General features: G+C 36.8%; 1 protein-coding gene across 5 annotated transcripts in view; it reads left to right on the top strand.

Annotated features, from left to right (window-relative positions):
- Nucleotides 1-24,038, top strand: part of GRM8 (glutamate metabotropic receptor 8) — a 335,277-nt gene that overhangs the window by 152,274 nt on the left and 158,965 nt on the right. For all 5 annotated transcript variants that reach the window (XM_017818222.1, XM_017818227.1, XM_017818225.1 and 2 more), the window contains one exon: nt 1,461-1,598. In XM_017818222.1, the coding sequence (XP_017673711.1) occupies nt 1,461-1,598 (138 nt within the window). The remainder of the gene's footprint in view (nt 1-1,460; nt 1,599-24,038) is intronic.

The raw sequence follows: 24,038 nt of genomic DNA, 5'->3' as shown, positions 1-24,038 counted from the left end.
AAATTAACTAAGATTCAGACTTAGTGGATGAAGTGGAAGTTGGCTTGAAGCACTTTATTCCTGTGAGAGTACTGGACATAGTAACATCACTTAATGTCTCCTTAAGTGCACTAAACTGGTAATTCATTAGAAAAAAATGAGCACTACTGATGTTACATGGAGAATTTAGCCACAGGGAGATATTTGTAAAGAGCGTAATCCAGATGGGATGTGGTAATCATGATTTGATTATGGCTGCTGGATTGTAAGGGTAAGGCTGGAGATCAGGTTTCAGCAGGAATCTTTACTTTCTCATATGATATCATTAGATATATAAATAAAAGCAGAAGTTTAGATGTTCTGGAAGCCCTCTCGTTCAACGAAGAGGTACCCCATTATCTTAAGTGACCTTGAAATGAAATCTAATCCTTAGATTAGATTAATCTCATGGCTAGGCTTCGCGAACGAAGATTTGGGAAGGCTCTATCCACATTTGCTACAGGCACGTTGGTGGCTTATGAGGCCAATACGTGACAGACATATCCGATTGCAAAAAGCACAACAGAAAGATTCCTTAGATGGTGTATTTTGCAATACACGGTTCTTTCTGTGTTGCCTTTTTTCCTCAAGAGTGATCCTGCGTGTGTTCTCGAAGGAGACAACTGCGTTATAGATGGTGTGTCTCCAGGCCTCCTGATTTGAGGCCAGAGTAGACCAGTTATGGTGATCAATATGACCAAGGCTGAGATGTTGTTTCAAGGAGTCCTTGTATCTTTTCTTCGGGGCTCCTCTCATGCGGCAGCCAGTGGCAAGTTCACCATAGAGCAGGATCTTAGGGAGGCAGTGGTCCTTCATCCTTGAGACGTGCCCTGCCCATCGCAGCTGCGTTCTCAGTAACATGGCCTCAATACTTGTGACAGCTGCTTGTTCTAGAACAGATGTATTGGTCACATAATCTGACCAGTGGATGTTTAAGATTGAACGGTCCTCCATCAACCTGCACCTCAGGAAGTCCCCCATCATCCCCATATCACCATTGGCCAATCAGAGCTCGAATCAGTCCAACAGTTTAATTACCTTGGTAGCCTCATCTCCTCAGATGGTAAGATCGACGGAGAGACAGACAACAGATTAGCAAAGGCATACAATGCTTTTGGAAAACTCCACAAAAGAGTATGGCGTAATAAACACTTGAAGAAAAGCACCAAGATCAGTGTTTACAGAGCCATAGTGTTGTCTACTCTCTTATATGGATCCGAATCATGGGTCATCTACCGCCACCACCTACGCCTCCTAGAACGCTTCCATCAACGCTGCCTCCGTTCAATTAGATTAATCTACTATGCTGATAAAGTATCTTATTATAGTAGTTTGTATCTAAAACTTGTTCTTATATTTATACAAAATCTGTTATTGTCTTTAAATTACTATTTTGATACAGTATCACATTTTAATGCTTCTTTCCCTTCTCTTGAATGTAGGATTTGATAGATATTTTCGGAGCAGGACACTTGCTAACAATCGAAGAAATGTCTGGTTTGCAGAATTTTGGGAGGAGAACTTTGGATGCAAGTTAGGATCACATGGAAAAAGAAATAGCAATATCAAGAAATGCACAGGTAACTCTGAAAGTAAAACATTTTCTGTAAATTGTTCATTTACAGTAGTGCAGGAAAGGAACTGCTTTCTTTTCATCACTTTTCTGTCTCCCTTCAATTCTCCAATGCATATTGCTGAGCTGTAAGAAAAGTGTGACATTTTTTCTTAAACACAAAGAAAAAATTCATGGACAATGTAAGAGAAATCTAGTAGTTAATTTGCACAAATCCAGTGACAGTACACAATTTGTTAAAGACCTGTGGCAATGGTTCAATTCCATTCGTGTTTTCAATGACCTCCTCTCTGATCCTATCTGTAGTTGTCAATATGATTTTTTTTTTAGCGAATGGGCGCATCACAGTAATTCTCATGTTGTTATCCCTGAAGTATATACAGTGAAAATTAAATTTCTGTTTAAACTACTGAGGTCTTGATGATAGGTCAAGTCTTGAACTCCGTATTTTGTTTACAAACTCTGTTTGAGGATGGAGTAAAAAGGAAATCAATATGTTCTTATTGCTTGTCCTCACGTGTAAAAAAACAGGATTCTATATCATACTATAAAACTGAAAGCCTTTATAAAGTTTGAGCAAAAACTCTAGGTAATTATCACTTGTTTTCACAAACCTGCTTGCTCAGGCATCAAATTGTCACAACAGTTAATACAGCACTCATATCAATAGCTGAGTTTGATCTTATATTTTTTTGTTGTTACTTGGAAAGTTTATTACAGGAGTGTTACCTTCTGTGACTACAGCAGGTTGCTTATGTTACTTCTTGTGTAGTTACCTTTACCTAATGTCAGGGTAATTTCCTTAATTACTGCCACTACCCCCAGCATTACGGGTTGTGACCACCCTCTCTGTTATTAGTGGAAGCAGCAATACCCAATTTTCTCCACTACGTACATAAGTCACCTGTGATGTGCCTTGATTTTCCCTCTTCCACTAAATAATACTCTCCACATGGAAAATGAACTTTTTTTCACTGGCTCTCCCAAGATTTCTGGCTGCCTGGTGACACTTTCACACAGCCTTTGTTATGGAGGTGCTCTTCCAAACATTCTGCACACCAACACCCCTGTTCTCCTGGCTTTGTCAGACAGACACACTGTGCAGTATCCAAACACATGCATTCCTGCACTTTCTGAACCATCAGATTTATTGTATATGTACTGTGCCATCAATTCAAACACTGCACTGCACTTCTCAAAGATTAGATACATCTCACAGAAATATCAGAGCCAAAGCTTGCACTCTCTCATTTCGGTAATGCCTTGTCTTCTGCCTTTTACCACATACTCCACCAAAAAAAAAAAAAAAAGAGTAATATTCACTTCCTCACTGAGCTAAATGATAACTCATTACTCTAATCCTTTACTTATTGACCTTGATTCACATAGCAGTAAGTCATGGCTGGATAGTTACCCGTGTCTGGAAGGAATTATTTTGTTTTTACTATTTTAAGTAGAAAATACATGGCTTCAAGTTCTTCAGGTGGAATAAGGGGTGTACGTGCTGTAGTTTGTGAAGCTCTAAATGTTACCACAGATGGTTGTATGACTTGTCTCAGCCTCATCACATCTGTCAAATTGAATTACCAAGTGAAAAGTAGTGTATAAAATGCACAGGCTACATCTTGATAGATCCAAAATAATTTCTGATTGAAACAGATATCCATATATTTTATGAAACAAAATTATGGTATGTTCTCTGTGTCTGAAAATAGAAAGAAAACATTTTCTGTACTCAGGAAGTTAATATGATATCAAGTGGTGGGATGAATACACGGGCGGTCTCATATGTTGGTTGCACATGTATTTTCACCCACAGGGGAAAAACCTATGAATTCTTCTGCAAGAGCACCTACAAGTGATAGGACTCATGACTAAAACCAGTTAAAAGTAGTTTACCACAATAGAAAAGACACTTGGACAGCAGCAGACTTGAAACAAGCTGGTGATTCATCATGATCCCTATGCTTATCTAACTCAAATTTAAAGGGTTGGGTAACAAAAATATGTTCATTTTAAGTAAACTGAAACAAGAGATTGGGGGGGGGGAGTTCAAAGTAAACCTCCTATGATTTAAGGAAAATTCTAGATGGAGAATGGGGGAATGACCTAAGCCAAGTATAGACCCAGATAATTACAAATGACATCTTGATACACCCCAGTTATTTGTTAGGGCCTCCCATGCACAAAACAGAGGCAGCAATGAAATTCTGGCTGGTTCTTCATACCACAGATGAGTCAGTGTACTATGATCTTCTACGTCTACTAAAGATTAAATATCCCACTCCTGAAATTATCTTTCCCTTGAGAAGACAGAGGTTTACTTCATGGCCAAGTCTGCTCTGAAATAATGGTGGTAAATAAAAGAAATGAATGAATCCCCAAATTTCAATATGAATATAAGAGCTGTTACATTTAGTTATTTACAACTTAATATTGAAACCTGAATCTCGGCCTATCCCAGTTGTCATTTGTCCTTCCAGTGGGTTTTCTCTGATATTTTATGTGTAGTTTCTCAGTCCTAATTTTCAGCTCAATTCTTAAAAAGAATATGCAGGTGACTGCACACAGGAACAGGTTGCCCAGGGAGGTTGTGGACTTTCCTTCACTGCAGATATTCAAGAACTCTCTGCATACAGTTCTGTTCCATGTGCTCTAGGATGACTCTGCTTGAGCAGGGAGGTTGGATCAGATGACCCCTTGTGGTCCTTTCCAGCTTTACCTATTCTGTTATTATGTGATTCTGTATTCCCGTCTCTAGTTGAGGACTTGAAGACTGAACTTAAAAACACTATTTATCCTGATTTTCCTGTATTTTTATCTGGACACTGCAGATAATAAGATTCTTTTTGTGTTTTACCCACCAGTCCAATTTGTGTATTATGTTCCCGTCTCTAGAAGTGTTCAAGAGGCTTCTGGACGTGGCATTTGGTGGTATGGTTTAGGGGTAATGACCTTTCCCAAATCTTCGCTCGCGAAGACTGGCCATACATACAGGAATTATGATGGTGTGGGGTTGACAGCTGGTCTAGATGACCTTGGAGGTCTCTTCCAACCTTGAATGATTCTGTGATTTTGTCATGTCAGTAGGCAGTAGTACACTGAAAGATATCCAAAAGCTTGAGATACAGCCATAATCTGAAAATCTCCCTCTCCAATAATATCAAAAGGCAAATTGATAGATATAAAGTTTTCTCAGACTTGAGATGGGTTTTATTATGCCTTCCTGTTTATCTTGCTTAGGAGATGCTTGAATCTTTTTCTCATATAACATCGGTAATTCTGAACAACAACAAAACTGATATCCCTATTCTCTATTTAGTCGAGTTATTCATATTCAAATTTTTACTAGCTGCGGTGAAGATGCTACTGATTTAATCCAATTTCAAGCATATTTTTTTCCCTGTGAAGACACTAGACAATGCTTAATAGTGAAAAACCTTTCTCTCTTTTCTTTTCCATGTAAAATCAACAGTGTTTTTAGCACTGGAAGTCCTGAAGGAATTTATTTTCCTTGAGGGTTAGAATTACACAAGGGCATAAGCCTTCTTATTACTTCTGTTCTCATGCATTACTGATTATTACAGTCAAGTGTTGTGATGGCTTGAACAGTTTTTTTAAACCATTATTTTAAATATATAATTGTTATTTATTTAAACTTTATTTTAAAATCCTCTTTATTTTTGGTTGCTGTTGCTTCTTATTCCTAAAAGAATTTGTGCTTTGGAGACAAATAAAATAATAAGTTTCTCTTGAGTTTGCCTGTTTGTTTACTTTCTGATTTTTGCCATTTTACAAAAAGCAATGGTTCACCTAAACTTTGAAAAAGTAATTTCTTTACCACTATTGATTTGCAGCTAGCTCTGTGTGTTTCTGAATTTTAGTGTACACTGATCAAATTCTCAATATTAGAATAGTTCATTGAAAAATGTTAAAGACTTGTTCCAACTTCTCTGGAATTAAAAAAAAAAATCAAATAGGGCCATTAACTTAGTAAGCACAAAACAATATTTCAATGACTACCTTTAAACTTTTTTATTCAGGGAAGGAGAAAAGCCTTTGCAGAGAAAATTCACTTGTCTTACTACAACAAAATGGAAAAGAATGTAGCATGACTAGGATTGAACCATATGTGGAAGTTACCAGAAGCCTTACTTTACATATTTTTTCAAGGTGCAGGTTTTCTATATTCATAGATATAGAAAATAAAAAGAACTTTAGTGAGATGAGATGTGAATCTTTCAGGGTCCTCCAACAGTCTTTCTTTAGCACTGGGATCTCTGTGGGAATGGGAAGTGAGGAGATGACAAGCTTTTTGCTCATCCCTGTGCCCCCAGCAGAAAACTGTAAAGACAGAGACAGTATTCATCCTTTGATTCCTATTGATTCTTCCAGAGAAAGGACTTTCACCATGATTACAGGAGATAACAGAAACTCTATGCCTACTTTAAATTTAACATCCTGGAGTATTTTCATCTCCCTCAGCTTCCCACTCATCTGGTGGGCCAAGTTTCTGGTAGCTGAAGATTTGGCATTATTTAGGAACATTGTGGACTGACCAGATTTATTCCTGTCATTGTGTTCTTAACTCCAGCTCTTGGTTGTTGAGCTATTACTTGTCAGTCCTTAAGATAGATTTCTAGGTCTTGTGTTTCTTCAGAACTCTACAGAAGGATGAATACAAATATTTGAAAATGGAACAAAGATATTGCAGAGTACTATTTTAATAATTGCATTAAAAAGAGGTTCTGACAATATACACCATCGCTCTTTCAGAAAAGCAAAACACAGTGATAGAAAAAGAAAGCAACATTAATGATGAGGAGTAAAGAGAGGGGTAAGAATTAAAGGAAATTTACTCAGATTTGCTTCCATTAACTTCACAGGCTGCTAATATTTGATTTCATTCAACAAAAAATTCTGATGTCCTTTTTATATATATATAAAGTATTTCTATGTATATATGTGCTTACACATGTAGATATGTGTTTGTGTGCATAAGCAGATAGAAATGTAACATGTAACAAAGTTGGATACTCTATCATGTTTTAATGCATAAAAACATAGCCTCAAATTCAAATCTGACAGAAGAAGACACAGTTTGATTGAGATTTGTTCCGGACTTTCCCCACAGAATCCCTCAAAGGCATGCATTTATCATAGTGTTTACAGTCTTTGAACAGCAAAATGTGGCCCTTTAATAAAACCTCAACAAAAACATTAATTAAGAATCTTCATGCAAATCCCTACAGAAGCAGTCTCTTCCCTTGTTTTGTATGGTTAGTATTTTAATTACTCTTCAAACCTAATCAGCCTTTAACTGCCTATAATGGCTGACTGTGTTGCTAAAAATGAAGGTGGAAGAGTTCCCAAAAGTACAGAGAGACCTGTGTAAATTAGCTTAATCTGAATTAGCTCTATCAAACTGAACTATTTGTTTCAATGAAAAAAAATCACAGTACTGTAAAGCAGAAATCATGAATACCTAGGAATTTTACAGACATATTATTTAATTATTTTCTTAACTATCCTCTTTGAAAATACAACTGTACTTGAAAACAATAACAGAAAGAAGTAAATTTACTCATGTGTGTATGCAACCACATTCTGAAAAGTTTATAGAACAAATTGAAAAGTGGAATGTGAATCTTTTAGAGATACACTGCATTGCTATTTAGTTTGAGTAATGGTTCTATTACCATAAAATCCCTCCTAAAGTAGTTTTTTTTCTTGATGAGACCTACAGAAAGTTAAGAAAATCAACACAGATGCAGTTGAGACACATCGGTTTGCTGCATTTTCCAAAGGCACTAAGGCTCAGGAGGAGTGTTTTAGAGCACGCAGAAATAGCTGTGTGCTCTCCCTCTCTGCAACTTACTTCTGCATTGTGATCCGGATGTTTAGGCATGAATTACAAAGGGAAATTCATATTCTTTCTATTCTTTTGCTGCTCTTTGGCATTTTCTTGATTTCTATTTGAAAAGTATCTTCTGAACAAATCACAGAGGATTTTTGACTTTTTATTTATATTTATTAAATGTCTATTGCTGTTTTGTGTAAGTACAGTAGTTCCATGTAAAAATCGCAGTAGCTATATTTGCAGCACGATAAGCAGGAGCCAAGTTGCCTGTTGAATCTTTGCTACCCATCACATCAATTGGACCCAAAAGACTTTGAGGAGTATTTGTCATAGTCTGAGCTGTTTCTTACTCTGCTTTATACAATATCTCAGAACTAAGAAAATTTTGTGTTATGGGTAGCTGCACTGCAGTGGTCTCATGCTGCCTCTAATGTAGCAATAAATCAAACAGCATCATGTATGATTAAATAATACACAGAGTCAGAAAGCATTTACTTTTGGGTTTAGAACTATAGATCATGTCCCAGCTGGCATCAAGACCTCTTTCAATAACTTGAATGAAATTTAATCTCTTTAATATGTTATATCATATGCAATAAATTCACCATTTTTGCTGATTTTGTCTAGTTCCAAATTTCAGAAGCCTTGCTAGTCAATTCCAAAGAAAAAGTCGATTGTCTGAGAATAGTGAGTGACATTCTGTCAAAGTTAATAAGACAGAAATACAGTTTCTTGTGCTGTTCACCAGGTCAGAATGTTTAGATCAAATTCTCTCCTCAAGGTGGAGAACTGACAGGCATGAACTATGCCATGTCTCTTCTGTCAGGGTCCGATAGAGTGATAAGTGATAGAAGACCATAACTTAAGGTATATTTGATCAAAATATACACATTCACTTGTCTTACAAAGGACCGGTCTTTTGATACAAAAATTACAGAATTTCAGAAGATTCAATTTGAATAGTATTTCATTCTGGCAACTGCTAATGTTCTTAAGTATTAATTAACATGCCCAAGAGCTGTCAAATCAGGGGACCTAACATATGCTACCTATTCACTGATTTGATTTCTTCATTTCACTTGCTGTCACCCATTTCGTTGTTTCACCAGTTGTTAGTATTTTTAAATCTCTCTAATATATCCAGTGGAATAGCACTTCTAAATCCTAAAATTTCAAATCTAAATTGTTAAAGCTTAGATTCACCTATATAATTTATCATTTAAAAAAGCTTCTTATTCTAACATGAAAGAGAAATTTTTTATATACTCCACAGAGGTTTTTAATTTTACTAATAAATAGGAATTCAAGTTTAGTATTCTGTCATGAAATGCAACAAATTTAGCTTTATAATATTTTACAAAGTTATGATTCATAATCTACTGCACAGTCATTTAAATAGAATATCTTGCCATTTTATATTTGATATACCTCCTGCCAAGTTGGAATACTTTTAATATGTATGTGTATATGCATGTGTTTGCTACTAGCATATGAATCCAGAAATTCTTTTTCCAGCTCAGAGTCCCTAGAAGGTCATATCCTAGTGAATGAATTGCCATTTTAAGTACAATTTTGTGTGAATTCTTGAGCTGTACCTTCCAAATGTAGCCTCTGAAAACTTGTAACCATTATTACTTGCGACATAACTTGGGTATCACACATGTAAGAATGTCATCTGCACTCAATGTCTTGTTCCTGGGAGACAATAGTAAATTACTGTCATTTCCAGTACAGCCCAACTTTGGACAGATGCTAGTAGAACAGGAAAGTTGATAGTCGGTGTTGCATGCTGTTCTTCATCAGTTTGCTCTCCTGGTCTGCCACAAACAGACCCTTGCTGTGAATGGAAAGACATATTCTTTATAAGCCTGAGTACCTCATATCCTTCTTCAGGTAGAAAAGGTATTTGGTTTTTCCAGTTTGAGCAAGTTCTTGTAATCCTGCCTTGTGAGAGAACTGAAAGAACTGTGTTAGTCTTGCATATATGTGTCTGCCAATATTCAAGCATTTCAGGTTACAGTGCTAACATTTTTTAAGTATGAACATTTGATGTGAATACTTTCTGCCTAAATAGACAGTTAGAATACAAATAGTACAATAAAAATAGTTTAAGTCTTCATGGACCATTTGCTGCATGGTTTTCAATGTCCTTAGATGTGGTCAGACAGGCTGATCTGCTCTTTGTACTCTCACAGGAGGCTAGCCATCCTTCAGACCTGTTGACTACTGCCCAACCACTCTAGCACTGTGCTGTGAACTAATCTGTTTGATAACTTTGGACGTGAAACTTCATTACCAAAATCAGCAGCAGGCATGTTAATTTGGTTGAATATATTTTTCTGTATTCACTAGTAGTGATCCATGATACATTTGCTCCTGTCTATTGCATGGTGGGGGGATACCAGTTGGGCAGAGGAAGAGTGGTCTTTGTGAGGTACCTTCTTCCCTAGGAGGCCAGGTGCCCTGAGACCACACCTATGTAATCGAACGGTGCACCTCTGCAGAGTGAAGCAGTTGATGGTGAGCATCTAGGGTCCCCATGGTACTCATTTCAATATATTTTTCTTCAGGTTAGTATGTTCCTTTGAGCTGGAGGGCCACAGCTGTATCACCAGAAATCATATGATGGATTGATTTGCCCTAATTGCTGTGCTATGCATTGAGACACAGCAAGACTGCTCCACCAAGTGAAATTGGAGGCAGTCAGGAAATTTGTTTCAAAAGCACATTCCTTATCCACATAAAACATTTGTGTAGCTGCACACAAAGGACTGAGTGGGTAAAGCTGAAGAAGGGTAGATCTCTCATCTAATGTTTTCAGAGTCTGTGTGGTGAAGAAAAGGAAATTGCTGCCATGACACTGATATCTCTAAGTCAGTAGGATATAGAGCCTCCTCTCTCCTCAGCTCCTGAGCACAAGCATGATTTGACTACTCTTGCCCTTATATGCAGATGACTAACTGCAAACTAACATTGCATTATTTCATTTAATAGCTGTTCTGAGTGGCAAAAAGTCACAGAATTACAGAATCACAGCATATGCTGAGTTATAAGGGACCCACAAGGATCACTGAATCCAACTGCTGGCCTTGCACAGGACCATCCACAAGAGTCATGCCATGTGCCTGAGTATCAACCAGATGCTTCTTGAACACATGGACTGTCAGGCTTGGTGGTGTGACCACTTTCCTGGGAACCTGTTCCAGAGCCCAGCTATCCTCTGAGTGAAGAACCTTTTTCTAATATCCAACCTAAACCTCCCCTGACACAACTTCAGGCCATTCCCTTGGGTTCTGTCACTGGTCACCACAGAGAAGAGATCAGTGCCTGCCCCTCCTCTTCCCCTCACAAGGAAGTTGTAACTGCAATGAGGTCTCCCCTCATTCTCCTCTTTTCCAAGCTGAGAAGAGGACACTGAGGGGAGACCTCATAGCAGTGTACAATTTCTATTTAATACATAGCTCAATATTTTTAAGATGTTTTTAATATTATTGGAGTATCTATTGATTCAAAATGCATTTCTAAATTTACCAGTGCATAGTTTCTCAGTACCTCAAATAAAGTAGTATATTTGTTCTGTTTTGTAACTGCAGAAAAATGTCGTCTCACACGTATACTGGAATATGTAGTGACTTAAAACATAGACTGTTAACGCACAAATTCCTATAAAACAATCTTTCTCTATTAGTTAATACTTGATTTACAGGATAGCAGCATGTTGAAACAAATATGAGCAAAAGGGCAAAGCAAATCTTAATCTTTCTATTGTGATCTCTTTAGTGATTTTGTTTGATATTAAAATATGTTTCAACCTATTCTGATGTTTGATACCACTATACCACAAGTAAATATATATTTCAATAATTATATATTAATACATAATATATTAATAATTATTTTAATTTTATAATACGAGTAAAAGTAAACTAAGTAGTTTCATAATTTCATCGAGGAGCACTGAAAATACATTAGATGGCTTTAAAATCGTGAACACTTTCAATACATTGAATAATTATTCACCTGTGAAATGTCCCTGATTTATAAGTAATTGCTCATCTTTTATGGAATGGAGTTCAGACTGGTCACCTGTAAACAGATGCAGATGCTTTTTAATCCACCAAGTAGGATTTTACTGAAGAAGTAGTTCCAGCAAAATCAATGGGACATACATAATGGACTGTAGTGTAAATCAGTGTAGAAAAGGAGGTCAGAATTTGGCTTTTAAGGGATGAGTGTAGCCATTAAAGGTACCAACTATAGTTCAATATTTCCAGAATATTATTTGCATCCAGTATTTGAGATAGGTGTTTTTGTATGGAGGGTTCTTATGAGAGGTCAGGTAAAAGTACAAGTGTACCTAATTTGTGTTAAAAATCAATATACAGGGGAGGAGGAATATATTTGTTAGAGTGAACTTTTACTGGTTTAACTGCATGGCTGGGTATAATGATTTTGACTCTGGACTAGTGCATGTTTAAGGCTTGTGGGCCTGCACTTGGATAGAGTTCATGAGACAGGATTTACTTAATTCTCCAACTTCTGGCAGGCCACCTCCATATGTCAGTAACCTGCTTAGACTGGTATGACTTAACCTGTGAGGATGCCCATCTCTCTTTACAGATTGCAAATAGATCTAGATGACTAAATTGGACGAGGTGTCCCACTTTTAGATTCCTCAAAGCAAGTGAAGTGAATCCTATTCCATGACTGAATTGGTCATCATCTTCTCACAAAAAGCAATCTGCCTTCCCAGTTCATGTAAGATCCTGGTGATAACTCTAATATCTGCTTGTATTAATTATGACTGAATTACATAAATGTTTAGAGGTAATTTAACATTCTTATAGGCATTTTCATAAATAGAAAAAAAAGGGCAGTTGATACATGACAGTTCTCTATACATAGGTTATCAGCAAATAATCCTCAGATCTGAATATATGACATTGATAATAGCACGGATTTTCAGAATGCAACATCCTGTTGAATTATGCAAAATATTTGCTGAAAAATATGTATATTTCAGTTTCATATTTAGGTTTTATTTAAAAAAATAATATTTAATTATTCTGGATAAAATATTTTTATTCTGTGATGAGGTAATACCAGCAGACAGACAAATTAAGGCTTGAAAATCTTTGATGAATCTACGTAACATATATGATCTGTCACTGAGACAAATGCACCTGGTGTTGTGATCTCATGTGCTCTGCGTAAAATAAGTTATTTTCAGTTTATTAAAATGATGTTGTGGAGTGCGGTGTGCTTCCTTAAGTGGTATCTTCAGTCACATCAGTAGACAATGGGTGATTAATGCTGTGAGGTTTTTTCTACTGTGTCTTCATCATTTGCTGAAGTTTTGGCCGCCGATGGTCTTGGTTGATTTGTTATTTAGCTAAAATGTAAAATAGTGAAATGGAAAGTCTATGCACTACATACATTCCACCCAACTCCACAAAATAATTAGATTCAAGTGTCTTCTTCACAAGCTCTGCAGTCATGGGGCAGGTGGTGTGTTGATGGCATGGAACGCTATGTTGTTCAGGGTTCCCTTCCTTCCGATCTGTTCTCTACTTTTCCATGTGCTCAAATATAGATTCTTTGGGCCAGAGACTACATTTTTCAGATTTTGTTGTTGAACATTGTTTGCCTGTCCTATTCCTTCAAACAAAGAAGAAGAAAACTGAGGGGTCATTTGCACACGTCATAAACCTGTTCGGAGGAGTCCAGTGGAATGTAAGTGCCACGTAAGCATTGTTTGACTCAGAAAATAAGGGTGCTTTTTTACTCTCAGTGTTGGCTTCTGACTGTTGGCAGACTTTTTTCTGAGCCACACTATAGAAAGAACAGTTCTTCAAAGATTCTCAGATAGACCAACAATTATTCTCTGATCTTGAAGTGAACAAGTTATTCACCAGAAGCACTTCAAGGTAACATTTTAAATTGATTGTGACTTTTTAAACTACAGCAAAGGAAACAAATTTATTTTATTCCTTTTAAATTTTGAAAAAGTGACTGAGTTTCTAAAAGTGGCACTTTTAAGAACGTTGTAAGTGTTGGATTGCAGAGTGATAGAATAAGCGCTGCAATTCACTGAACCTTCTTGCAGGATATATTAGAATCATAGAATAATGGAATAATGGAATCATTAAGATTGGAAAAAACCAGCAACCTTTGACTGAACACCCTCATGTTAACTAAACTATAGCAATAAGTGCCATGTCCAGTCATTTCAATTTTAGAAATGACATTTTATATTGCATATAAAATCTGAAAATATAACAAACACATGGACTGTATGCAGATTACTAGAATAATTGGGTTTTTTTAAACTTTTTGGACAGAAATATTAACATCTGCCAAAAGGCTACAGTGGACAAAAAAGTGGTCATGTTCTGCATTGTACTTAAAAGTGCATAACATTCATCAATTTACAGATAAAAACTATCTAAAAAGAGAAATGCACAAATGAAAAATTAGAAATTGACTTTGTAATTTGTAATTCCAAATAAATAACAAACATAAGATTACAAATGATTTCACAAAATTTGGAAGAGAAAAGAAGTTAAATTTTCTGTATAAATTGCTAATTATTTGCTGATAGATAAGGTACACACATTCAGGGATTTAATTGCTAGAACTCATTGCATTTTTTTTTAACTGGACCATATATACACACACACATATATCTAATTTTAATTGTTTTGCAAAAATTAGAGTATAAATTTTAGAGGAAAAAGCTTGCTCGTGAACTTTGGATACCTTTCCCCTGGATTTTAGGGGAAATCTGTAGTTGCAGCAGTGTTTTAAAATGGTGAGAAGAAAAAATAATGAATGTAAGAAAAATTAATTTGCTGTGTAAAATCATACAAGTCTTCATGTCAGCTAGCAGAATTGAAAGTGAGCATGCAAAGGTCTTTAACATTTGCAATTTCTATATGCAGTGAGATAGCATAGAATGTAAAGTTTGATACCTGACAGGCCTGCAGAAAAAAGGTCAGATAAACCTATATAGCTTCTGCATGTATCAGCAGAACTACCTATGGCCTGGATATCAGCATTCATATTAAAACTTTCCTGGAACTCTCTGTTAAACATTGTTCTTTTAGCCGGGCTCTGATTGTCCCACACCTCTGCAAGCTGAAGTATCCGACTTTTGGATCTGCTTAAAATTTGGGTTGAATTTTGAATGAGTACTAAGGTCATTTTATCTGAAACGTTTTTACCAATTCCTCTGTGAAATTATCATTCATGTGATTTATGATGACAATAAAGGAAACTGGGTTTGAAACATGAGACCAAAGGTTTTGCAACTTAGTTGCAAAGAGATAAAATACAAAGGCTGTATAGTGGCCAGATCTTCAGTGCTGTACATCAGTGCTGCTTTATTGACATGAAGAGTTATGAGATTTGAGAGGATGTGGCCCCCCAAATGAGAGTAATAGCTTGATTCTTTGTGGAAATCATAGAGAGGTCAGTAATCAAAGGCTGAGTAGGATAAGAAAAGCTTTAAAGGAATGATCAGAAGGGAAGCTACATTGCTTTTCACTTCAGAAGAGAAGAGTTAGATCTTAAAAGTAGGGTGAGAATAAGCAGAGCTTTATAGGTAGGTTCCACAGAACCTTGAAATAAAGACAAGAACTTTAAACATCCTATGTAAAGGTTAACCAACCAAGAATCTGATCTCAGCAATACTAAATTATGAAATTTTGTAGAATTGATGGAAGAAAAATTGTATGTGAGAGTGGACTGTGGTACATATTACTCCTTGAAATCTCTTTTGGTCTGATGTTATGTGGTTCTGTTTTCCATGGATTAAATTTTTTCTTTTTGTCATTTAGCATGAATCATTCTTCTGAAAAAAGGAATTAAAATTTCTTGCAGCTTCATTCACTGTAATATTGAATCACATTGGCTTTTACTTTTAGAGCCTTTAACACCAAGGTTATATGTTTTCTGCCAGTAATATAGTGACCTTGAAAAAAGAAAGCGTGTTTTTAGAATGTGAAAGGTGCTTTTACAACCTACTTCACCTTTTTACATTGCTCCTTAAAGAAAATGAAAAACATTCCCTTTTTTTTTTTTGTTAATGTATTTTTTTCTTTTATTTTAGAAAGGTGTATCTGAACATATGCTGGTTATGATTACAAAGGTGCTCATTGTAGTCCTATCCCAATTTGAGTCTGGTGCAGTCATCCAACTAAAAATCAGCATCCTTTCTCTTTTTGAGGTTCTCTACTTGTTCTTGTTGGTCATTTACAGTATCTCTGGCTGATACTTCGTTATGATATTTACTCCTCAGAAATGTGGCTACGTGAAATTTCAAAGGATCGTGTTTTTATGATGTTCAAGTCCCTAGTAACTCTTTTATAAGACTATGTACTTTTATTATGTCTCAGTACATTAATTTTAAATGATGTTTTGAATGCTAGTTTAAATTAATGCTCATTTTAGAGTGAGGTACTTAATTGCATCATGATCAAGCATTTTGGGTGTAATTATGCCTTCAAACAATTCACTGTCCTGCAAGGTAGAGGGGGCCACTTATGCTTCTGTGCAAGACCACACTGAACTCAGTAGCTTTTCACAGACGAAGAGTCTTAAGAACGATTATGGCAACATGAAGAATGTCTTAAATATATTATCTAACCATGTCAAAATATTCTATAGCCAGTTCTACAATGAAATAGAAATTTGGAGCGCTTGTACTTTGCTGCCTTATGATACCTCCCTAGAGAGCAGGGGGTTATCTGACAAACTGCATTATTAATAGTTTTCATTGATCATATTGTTTGTTCTTCAATTTTGTATGTGATTGACTATCTGATCAAATGATGGTGATATAATCCTATTCCATGCTTTTTGCTGTCCATACAGGTCTACTGTCTGGAGCATACAATTTTTAAATATTAATATGATTTACAGTATATGTGTACATATATCACAGTATGCATTTATTCTACTTAATAAAATCTTTCCCTTAATTCTTTTGTTATCCCTATCTGTATGTAGGTCTATGGAGGATGCTTTTGGAGAAAAATATTTTGCTTTTCCCAAACCCCTCTCCTTCCTCTAATCTTTGTGTTACTTATTTTCAGTTCAGCATAGAAACTCTCAGTGGGAGGTGAAGAAAGGCTCAGGGAGTTATTAAGAGTAATAGCATTCAGCCTGGAGGGAGAGGACCTGATGCTGTGGGAGCTGGGCCTTGGGGCTGGACCTCTTTGTGTTGACATGCACTGGCAGGCCATGGGAGAACAGTTTCCAGTCCCCTCTCCCTCGTTCCTAGTCTCAAACAAAATGGAACATTTTCAATGACTACTGTTACACATTCAGAACTTATTTAGGAAAGTGGGAAATAAATGTAATAAGGGTCAAAGCCTTTATTCTTAATTTATTATTCAGGAAATCCTCTTGAGAAGCAGAACTGCAAAGAAGATCAATCTTCTATTTCAAAAAGGATTTTGACGTTTGGAATTGAAATTAAACCCGACCATTTTACAATTCAAAGCAAAGAGAATTAAACCTTACTCTATTTCAATGAAAATACTATAGTGTGCTATCTAGCATAAAAATCAAATACATGTAACCAAAAGTTTCAAACTATTTTAGTTCTAAAATGTAACAGTCACATTTTCAACATAGTCCTTGTTTTCTCTGTTGTTTTCCCTAAAAACGAAAATGTTGCTAAGCTTTTTCGAAAGTATTTTTGCTGTGATGGAACTACATTCTCTATTGAAGTGTAACTGTAACAAAGTCACCCCATAACTCTTAGCTTAAGATGAGGACAAAAATGTATGATTTGGGATGCAGAAAACCCCCCGTTTTTTGTCAGAGCAGTGTGTAATATTTTATTGTATGTAGTACATGCATAAACAGCTTTAGCTAGCACACTGCTGATGGAGACAACGACAGTGTGCATAAATGACATTATGATTATGAGAAATAACACAGATAAAAACATTGACATTGATGTCTAGTAGTTTTTCATGTCCCTGGACAGTGGATAAATCCTTCTATGAGGCTATTTTTCAGATGATACTAAGTTAGGCATTTCACCTCTTCCTCAAAATCAAAGATATGATTGTAGAAGTAGAATGTCAGGCAGGAGCTGAGCATACTCACCTCTTAACAGTTACGTATTTCCTGAACCCAAGCTCATCCTCACGGCTAACCTTCGCAAATGAAGATTTGGGAAGGGCTCTACCCACATTTGCTACAAGCGCCCTCGTGGCTAAAAAGGCCAATTAGAGATAGACAAGTCCGGTTGCAAAAGGCAGAGCAGAAAGACTCCTTGGATGGTATCGGCAAGACATGATTCTTTCTACGTTGTCTTTTCTCCTCAAGAGTGATCCTGCGTGCGCTCTCAAAGGAAGCAGCAACGTTATAGACGATGTGTCTCCAGACGTCCCGATTGAAGGCCAGAGTAGACCAGTTATGTTGATCAATATGGCCAAGGCTGAGATGTTGTTTCAGGGAGTCCTTGTATCTTCTCTTCGGGGCTCCTCTCTTGCGGCAGCCAGTGGCAAGTTCACCGTAGAGCACGATCTTGGGGAGGTGGTAGTCCTTCATCCTGGAGATGTGTCCTGCCCAACGCAGCTGTGTTCTCAGCAACATGGCCTCAATACTGACCCCCCAGCTATTCCAGTAGCTCCTACAAGTAGTATTCTCCTACAAGAGAATGAAACTCTCTGAAGAATCTAGATCTGATGATCTTATAGATTTTTTTTTTTTAAATTTTAAACTTATTTCCACAATTTGGAGCCTTTGTGTCTCTTCTGTCGTCCTGGCTTATGACCCCTTAAAAAAAAATGGGATGTGAACTTTGACAGGTTACTGCATGTGTGTTACAGAGACATGTTATTCAGCTACTTTGAATGACTAATTTTTGTATCATGACATCAGAAATGGATTATATTTGTTATCTCATGAATTATTGTTTAAGAAAAATATGGTTTTATTTGTTTGTTTTTAATTCAAAGTACATTGTGAAAATCTCATCTTTAATACAAGCTTTTTTTGTTTGGAAGATTCCTTAGTGTCCTTCCTTATTTTTGGGGACTATTGTATTCAAAGAATCATAAAATTGTTAAGGTTGGAAAAGACTTAAGATCATTGAGTCCAATACTGCCATGTTCACCACTAAAGCAGGTACATGTATTCTTCTGACATTTATTGAAACCAAACCACTCTTTCTGATGGATAAACTTTTCTTGGGCAGGTGTTAGAGCAGATCTCTCTTCCATTGACAGTATCATGCCACACAACAGAAAAATTCTTGGTTACTCATAAGGCACCCAGGGTAAGATTGCACTCAGCTACATGGACACAAATACCATCCAGCTGTGAAATTAGGTGAGCTGGTAATCTTTGGTGGAGGGGAAGCAACCAGTGACTGTGTAGGCTGAACGATTTTCAGGGCTCAAAGCAAAGTCAAGTCTCCAGTCAGATAGGAAGATATTTTACTTTTTGTTAGGCTGTATACAGACTTTGAGATTTCCTGTTTCAAAAACATGCACTGTATTCATGCACTATGGTTTCACCACCACTTCATGAATTGGTAATTTAGGCACAGAAATGTTCCCACAGTTAGCAACTGATAAATCAAATACATACTGCTTGGTAATACTTTTGGATGTGATTTTGAATCTTAATGTGACTGCTTGTAAATAGAACTATGCTATGCAAACCTAGTCCATTCATACCTGCCAAAAAAGAGAGAGAAAAGAGAGGAAATATTACTTATATTCTGCTCCAAATCATGCATTGTCTACCTGCCTAATTGATTATCTGTTGCATGCAGTAGTTTATTACTTATACTACCCCATGAAAAGCTTTTACAACTGTAGGTGCTATCTGGTCTGTCTTCTTCCACTTCCCTTGGGCTATGTTACCTATATAAACTGATCTTAATAAGGTGATTCTGAAATTAATTTCCTCTTTTAAAGGTTAAATATTTTAAATAGAATTCAATTGTAATGAAGCTTAGAGGACTCACATGGAGGTAGCAGCCTGAGCCTGGTGAGGTCATGTGTCATACTACATGATTTCATTGTACTGTGACACTTAAAGCTTTGGGAAGTGGAACCCTCCCTGGTTTTATCTTATTTGCAGCATGTTGCTCCATACTATAGCAAATTATTCTAATTGCAAGGGGAAAGCAATAATTTTCAAACTTGCCTTTGGTAGTGGGGCAGTTTGAGCCACATTAGAAATCCAAAATCCAATTTCCAGGCTTCCCCCACCCCTTCCCATAATTTATCTTAACATCAAAGAGAAAACTTTCAGGCCAGAGGCTTCTATAAGGGAAGCATATATACATTTATTTACACAAATAAATATACTGTACAAACTAAAACCAACTATATGTATATATATATATATATATATATATATTACACTTCTATCAGTCCCTTCAAAGCTCCTCCCTCAGTTAGTCCAGGAAAAGCCTTTTCAGGCTGATAAATAACCAGTCTCTCTCTCGTGGGAGTGTTCGGGGACCTGAACGCTCCCCCTCACCAAGCTCCAGCTGTTTGTGGAAGTTCTTCTTTCCTCACGAAGTCCAAGAAGGTAGCTCTGAGTCCTTTCTCCTTGGTCCTGTGTCATTTCTGCTGTGTGATCTCTCCCTCTCAGTCTCATACCTTGGTTCTGTGGGCTGCTGTAGTGTAGCTTATCACCGTACACGTCCTCCAAGTCAGTTTTCGGCTGCCCCTGGTCAAACTTTGGCAGGGCAACTCCCGAACCCTTGGCCCGTCTCCAATTTCACCTGGGATTCTTTTCCCTAGCGCTGAGCTGCTTCATTATCAGCCCATCCACTTGGCTCTGCTTCAATGCTGAGCCTTGCACCACTCCCACTAAACAGTAAGAGGGAAAAACAGCCCCTTCGGCAGCCTGGATGCAAAAGGGGGGGGGAAAGAAGAGGGCCTGGCTGCAAGGCCTGCCTCTCTCTCTCTCTCTCACTTACCAGTTGTTTGTGAGTCGCGTCCCTCACGAACATACACTCACTCCAATGCTGTCTCTAACTCTGGCCTAGGCAGAGCTGGGGGGCCGCAGGGCTCCCCTCTCCACCCCAGAGGGGGAAAGAAGGAGCCCAGCCACCCCCTGGCCTTCTACAACTACACGCAGCAGTCACCAACAGAAACTGCCAACAGCTTCCGGTGGCTGTGTATATATGATTTTTTAGCAGAAGCGAACAAGATGAGTGGTGATTAGCTCTCCAGGGAACACTGCCCTGGCACCCGATCACCTCTGAGCCCCTGACTCTTGGGGGGGGGTAATCTTAACCCATGACAACCTCCACCCCTCGCTGCTGCGAAAAATCATATATCACAACAATTCCAATACTCTGAAATTAACATATAACCTAAAATGAAGTACAACTCATTCTACTATGCATTAGCACAACATTACTACAAACTTAACTCTATATCAAGCACTTACATTCCAGCTAAAGCTCTACCTTATCAACAATGGTTATGTTGATCTGTTATGTCTGAAAGCTTCTCTTCGTTATCTCAACACGTCTCATGATTCTACCTGCAGCCAATTACGATCCAAGTCACGGCATCAAAAAATGTGGCAGTTTGAGCCACATTAGAAATCCCAAATCCAATTTCCAGGCTTCCCCCATCCCTTCCCACAATTTATCTTAACCATCTTAAAAAAGTCCATTCAGAGAATAGAGGATGTGTAATTTATAATCCAGGTATTGAACTTTTCCATTGAGATGTGAGAAGTTGGGTACAACTGAAAAAAATATGAAATTCTGGCTCCACAACACTCCAAGATGTGTACAGAAACACAGATAATGAAGACAAGGAAGGAAGAACCCCAAACAATGCCAGAGGCTGATACCTGAAGCAGAAATTGCTAATTTACCTCTGCTATGAAATACAGAGTTGTTGGGCCCTAGGATAGATGGGAAGAATTAGAGTGTTTATATGCATTTCACTGTGTGAATGGGAGAAAGGAAAGAATTTTTTTAATATTGTCTGCTTATTTAATGGTTTTATTTCTCTGTTATTTTTATATCTTTACCTTCTACTTGCACCATAATCCATTCCTCCTCTTTCTCATTTAATTTCAACTCTAGAGTTTATTGAACTATGTCAAATCCCTCTGTACAAGCACGTTTTTGATTAGCCCCCCATTTGTTAAGTCTTACAGTATAGTAATTAGGTACATTCAGGTAGGCTTAAAAAGGAACAAGTATCTTGAGTTTTCACAGCAGCTATTCAGTGTGACAGTCCTACAAGTATGAATTGTTTTGACTTTTCTCACTTAGAGATGCCAGTAGTCTTTTGTGGCAACTGATCCCCAGTTGAGATTCATTCTCCTGTACAGCTTGAAAGCATGACTTGTTTCAATTAGAACTGCCAGGGTATTTAAAATCTACTTGCAACTTTGTTTCACCTACGTGGTGACTCAATGGTAGAATGTATTAATAAAAGTTTAGAAATAATAATGGTATTTACCCTTGAATCTAGCAGACTTTGAGGATTTACCTTAATAGTGTCACAAAACTGGTGCAAGTTCACACAGGACTAGATTTATTTCTTATGCTCTGCTAAATTTCCTGTGGAATGCCGAGTGCATTAGGATCCATGGTAACAGAGCCTGCTGCAGCACTGTATTACTGTGCTGTTGATAATGCAAGTCCATCTAATTAGCACCAAATGTCAGGGTACTAAGAAGAGCAGGTGGCACCATTTGTATCTGAAGTAAATATAAACACAGTATTTATGTGCAAAACCAGGCACAATAAAGCCTTTTGTAAAGTCTGTTATATCTGGTTTGTGTGATTAATAAGATCTGAGAGAGAGAAGATAATTATAAACTGTGACCCATGAATGGAACTGATTCCAGTCCAGGTTGAACCAAATGCTATTGATAGGAAATATTTTGAGCTTGAGACTTTAAAGAAATAAGATACATTACTTTAAGAACAGAGACTGTAATATTTGTTTTTTTTAAAGTCCATGGTTCATTCTTGATTCACGTTCTGTTCTAAAAGTTGTTAGGAGTAATGACAATTATAAATAAAAAGAAAGTGAAGAATTTTAATGACCTTGATTTTCATGAAACTTTAAGGACTGCAAGCAAGACCTCTTATGCAGGGTCTTTAGGTGGACTTTAGGGACCTAAACATCTGAGTGACTTTTAATAGTTGTGAATGGGTCTGAAGTGAAAGGAAACTGCTATTGATCTGTCTAGATGCCTTTTATAGACATAAAAAAAGACAAATGCCTCCAGAAATCTAACAAAAATCACTGTTTGAAGATGCTTTACACAGTTGTCAAACAAGGAATACATGTTCAGGACAGATGCAACTTACGGGCTCCAGTAAAAACTTAAGTGTAATCCATGTTTATGCCACAAACTATTGCAAGACCAGGGAGCAGGAATAGGACTGAAAATGTATTTCTATCTCAAAGATACTGTTTCTCACTTGCTAGGTGTCAGTTTTTGTCAGAAGAAAAATAGTCCATGCTGCTGTGATCTCTTGTGTCTCAGGTTTGATCCTGTCATAGAAATCTTGGTGTCTAGGGTGGGACCCCTGGGGTGACACCTTCCCCAGGTGCAGCCAGAATGCCAGGCTGCAGAACAGAGCTAAGCTGGTGCTTGGGCACCACCTTTACAGCTCCATGGAAATTTAGAAGGTAAATAGCTATAAGATATGGAGACCTTTACATGGGTCATGACACTTTGAAAATTTCACCTCTGATGACTACATTGTCCATCTCTAGACTGTAAACATTAATTCATTTTTATGCTATGTCAGCCTTCTTATTCATCTTGCACACAAATATTCACTAAAATGAAATATATACTCTATATTAAAATTTTAAGCATTTTCTGAAATAGCTTGGTAAATTTTGTAACTGATACATAAACAAGATTTTCACTTTCATCCATACTGTGAAAATACTGTGCTATTTCCATATTACAATTTAATTAAAAATCTGTGCTGTCTATTAGCACATTATTAAAGGTATTTTATTCCCTTCCATTTATAAATTAAATATTGTCTTCCTTTTTCCTTTCTTTTTTCATTAAAGTTGATTTGATGTTGAGAGAGAAAGGGAGACCTCGATGAATATTTTAACGCATTTTGTGAAAAACCCAGAGTCTGCAACATAATAATTTTAAATGGGTGAACTTTTAAGGAGAGATAATTAAGTAAATTTAGTATCTAGAAGGTCTGGGAGTACAGAACATATTGTACAGGGTAAAAAAATAAATAAACTTCCAGATGAAAAGAATACCCAAACATATCCAAAGAAGATTAAGATACTAGGGTAATTAATTAATAAAGAAAAAATATAAAAAGCAACCTTTCAAAAAATAATAACATATTTCTTGCAGCTGTATAAGAATACAAAAGAGCCAAGGAGCTTAAGGGGAAAAATGTAACTGAGCTTAAAAAAACAAGTAAAGCTATTTTTTTAATACTAAAAGTTCTCATCATAAAACAAATATTTAAATTCAAAACAATTGCAGAAAACCATCGGGTTCTTAAAAATAATATTCAGAAATATAATATTCAGCACAAAATATCAATTAGTTTAAGAGGAAATTAATACAACTAATGTT

The sequence above is a fragment of the Lepidothrix coronata genome, unplaced genomic scaffold (genome assembly GCF_001604755.1).
Source record: "Lepidothrix coronata isolate B3197 unplaced genomic scaffold, Lepidothrix_coronata-1.0 Scaffold66, whole genome shotgun sequence".
Classification (NCBI taxonomy): domain Eukaryota; kingdom Metazoa; phylum Chordata; class Aves; order Passeriformes; family Pipridae; genus Lepidothrix; species Lepidothrix coronata.
Note: the sequence above shows the minus strand (reverse complement) of the source record. Positions and strands in the feature narration are given on the sequence as shown.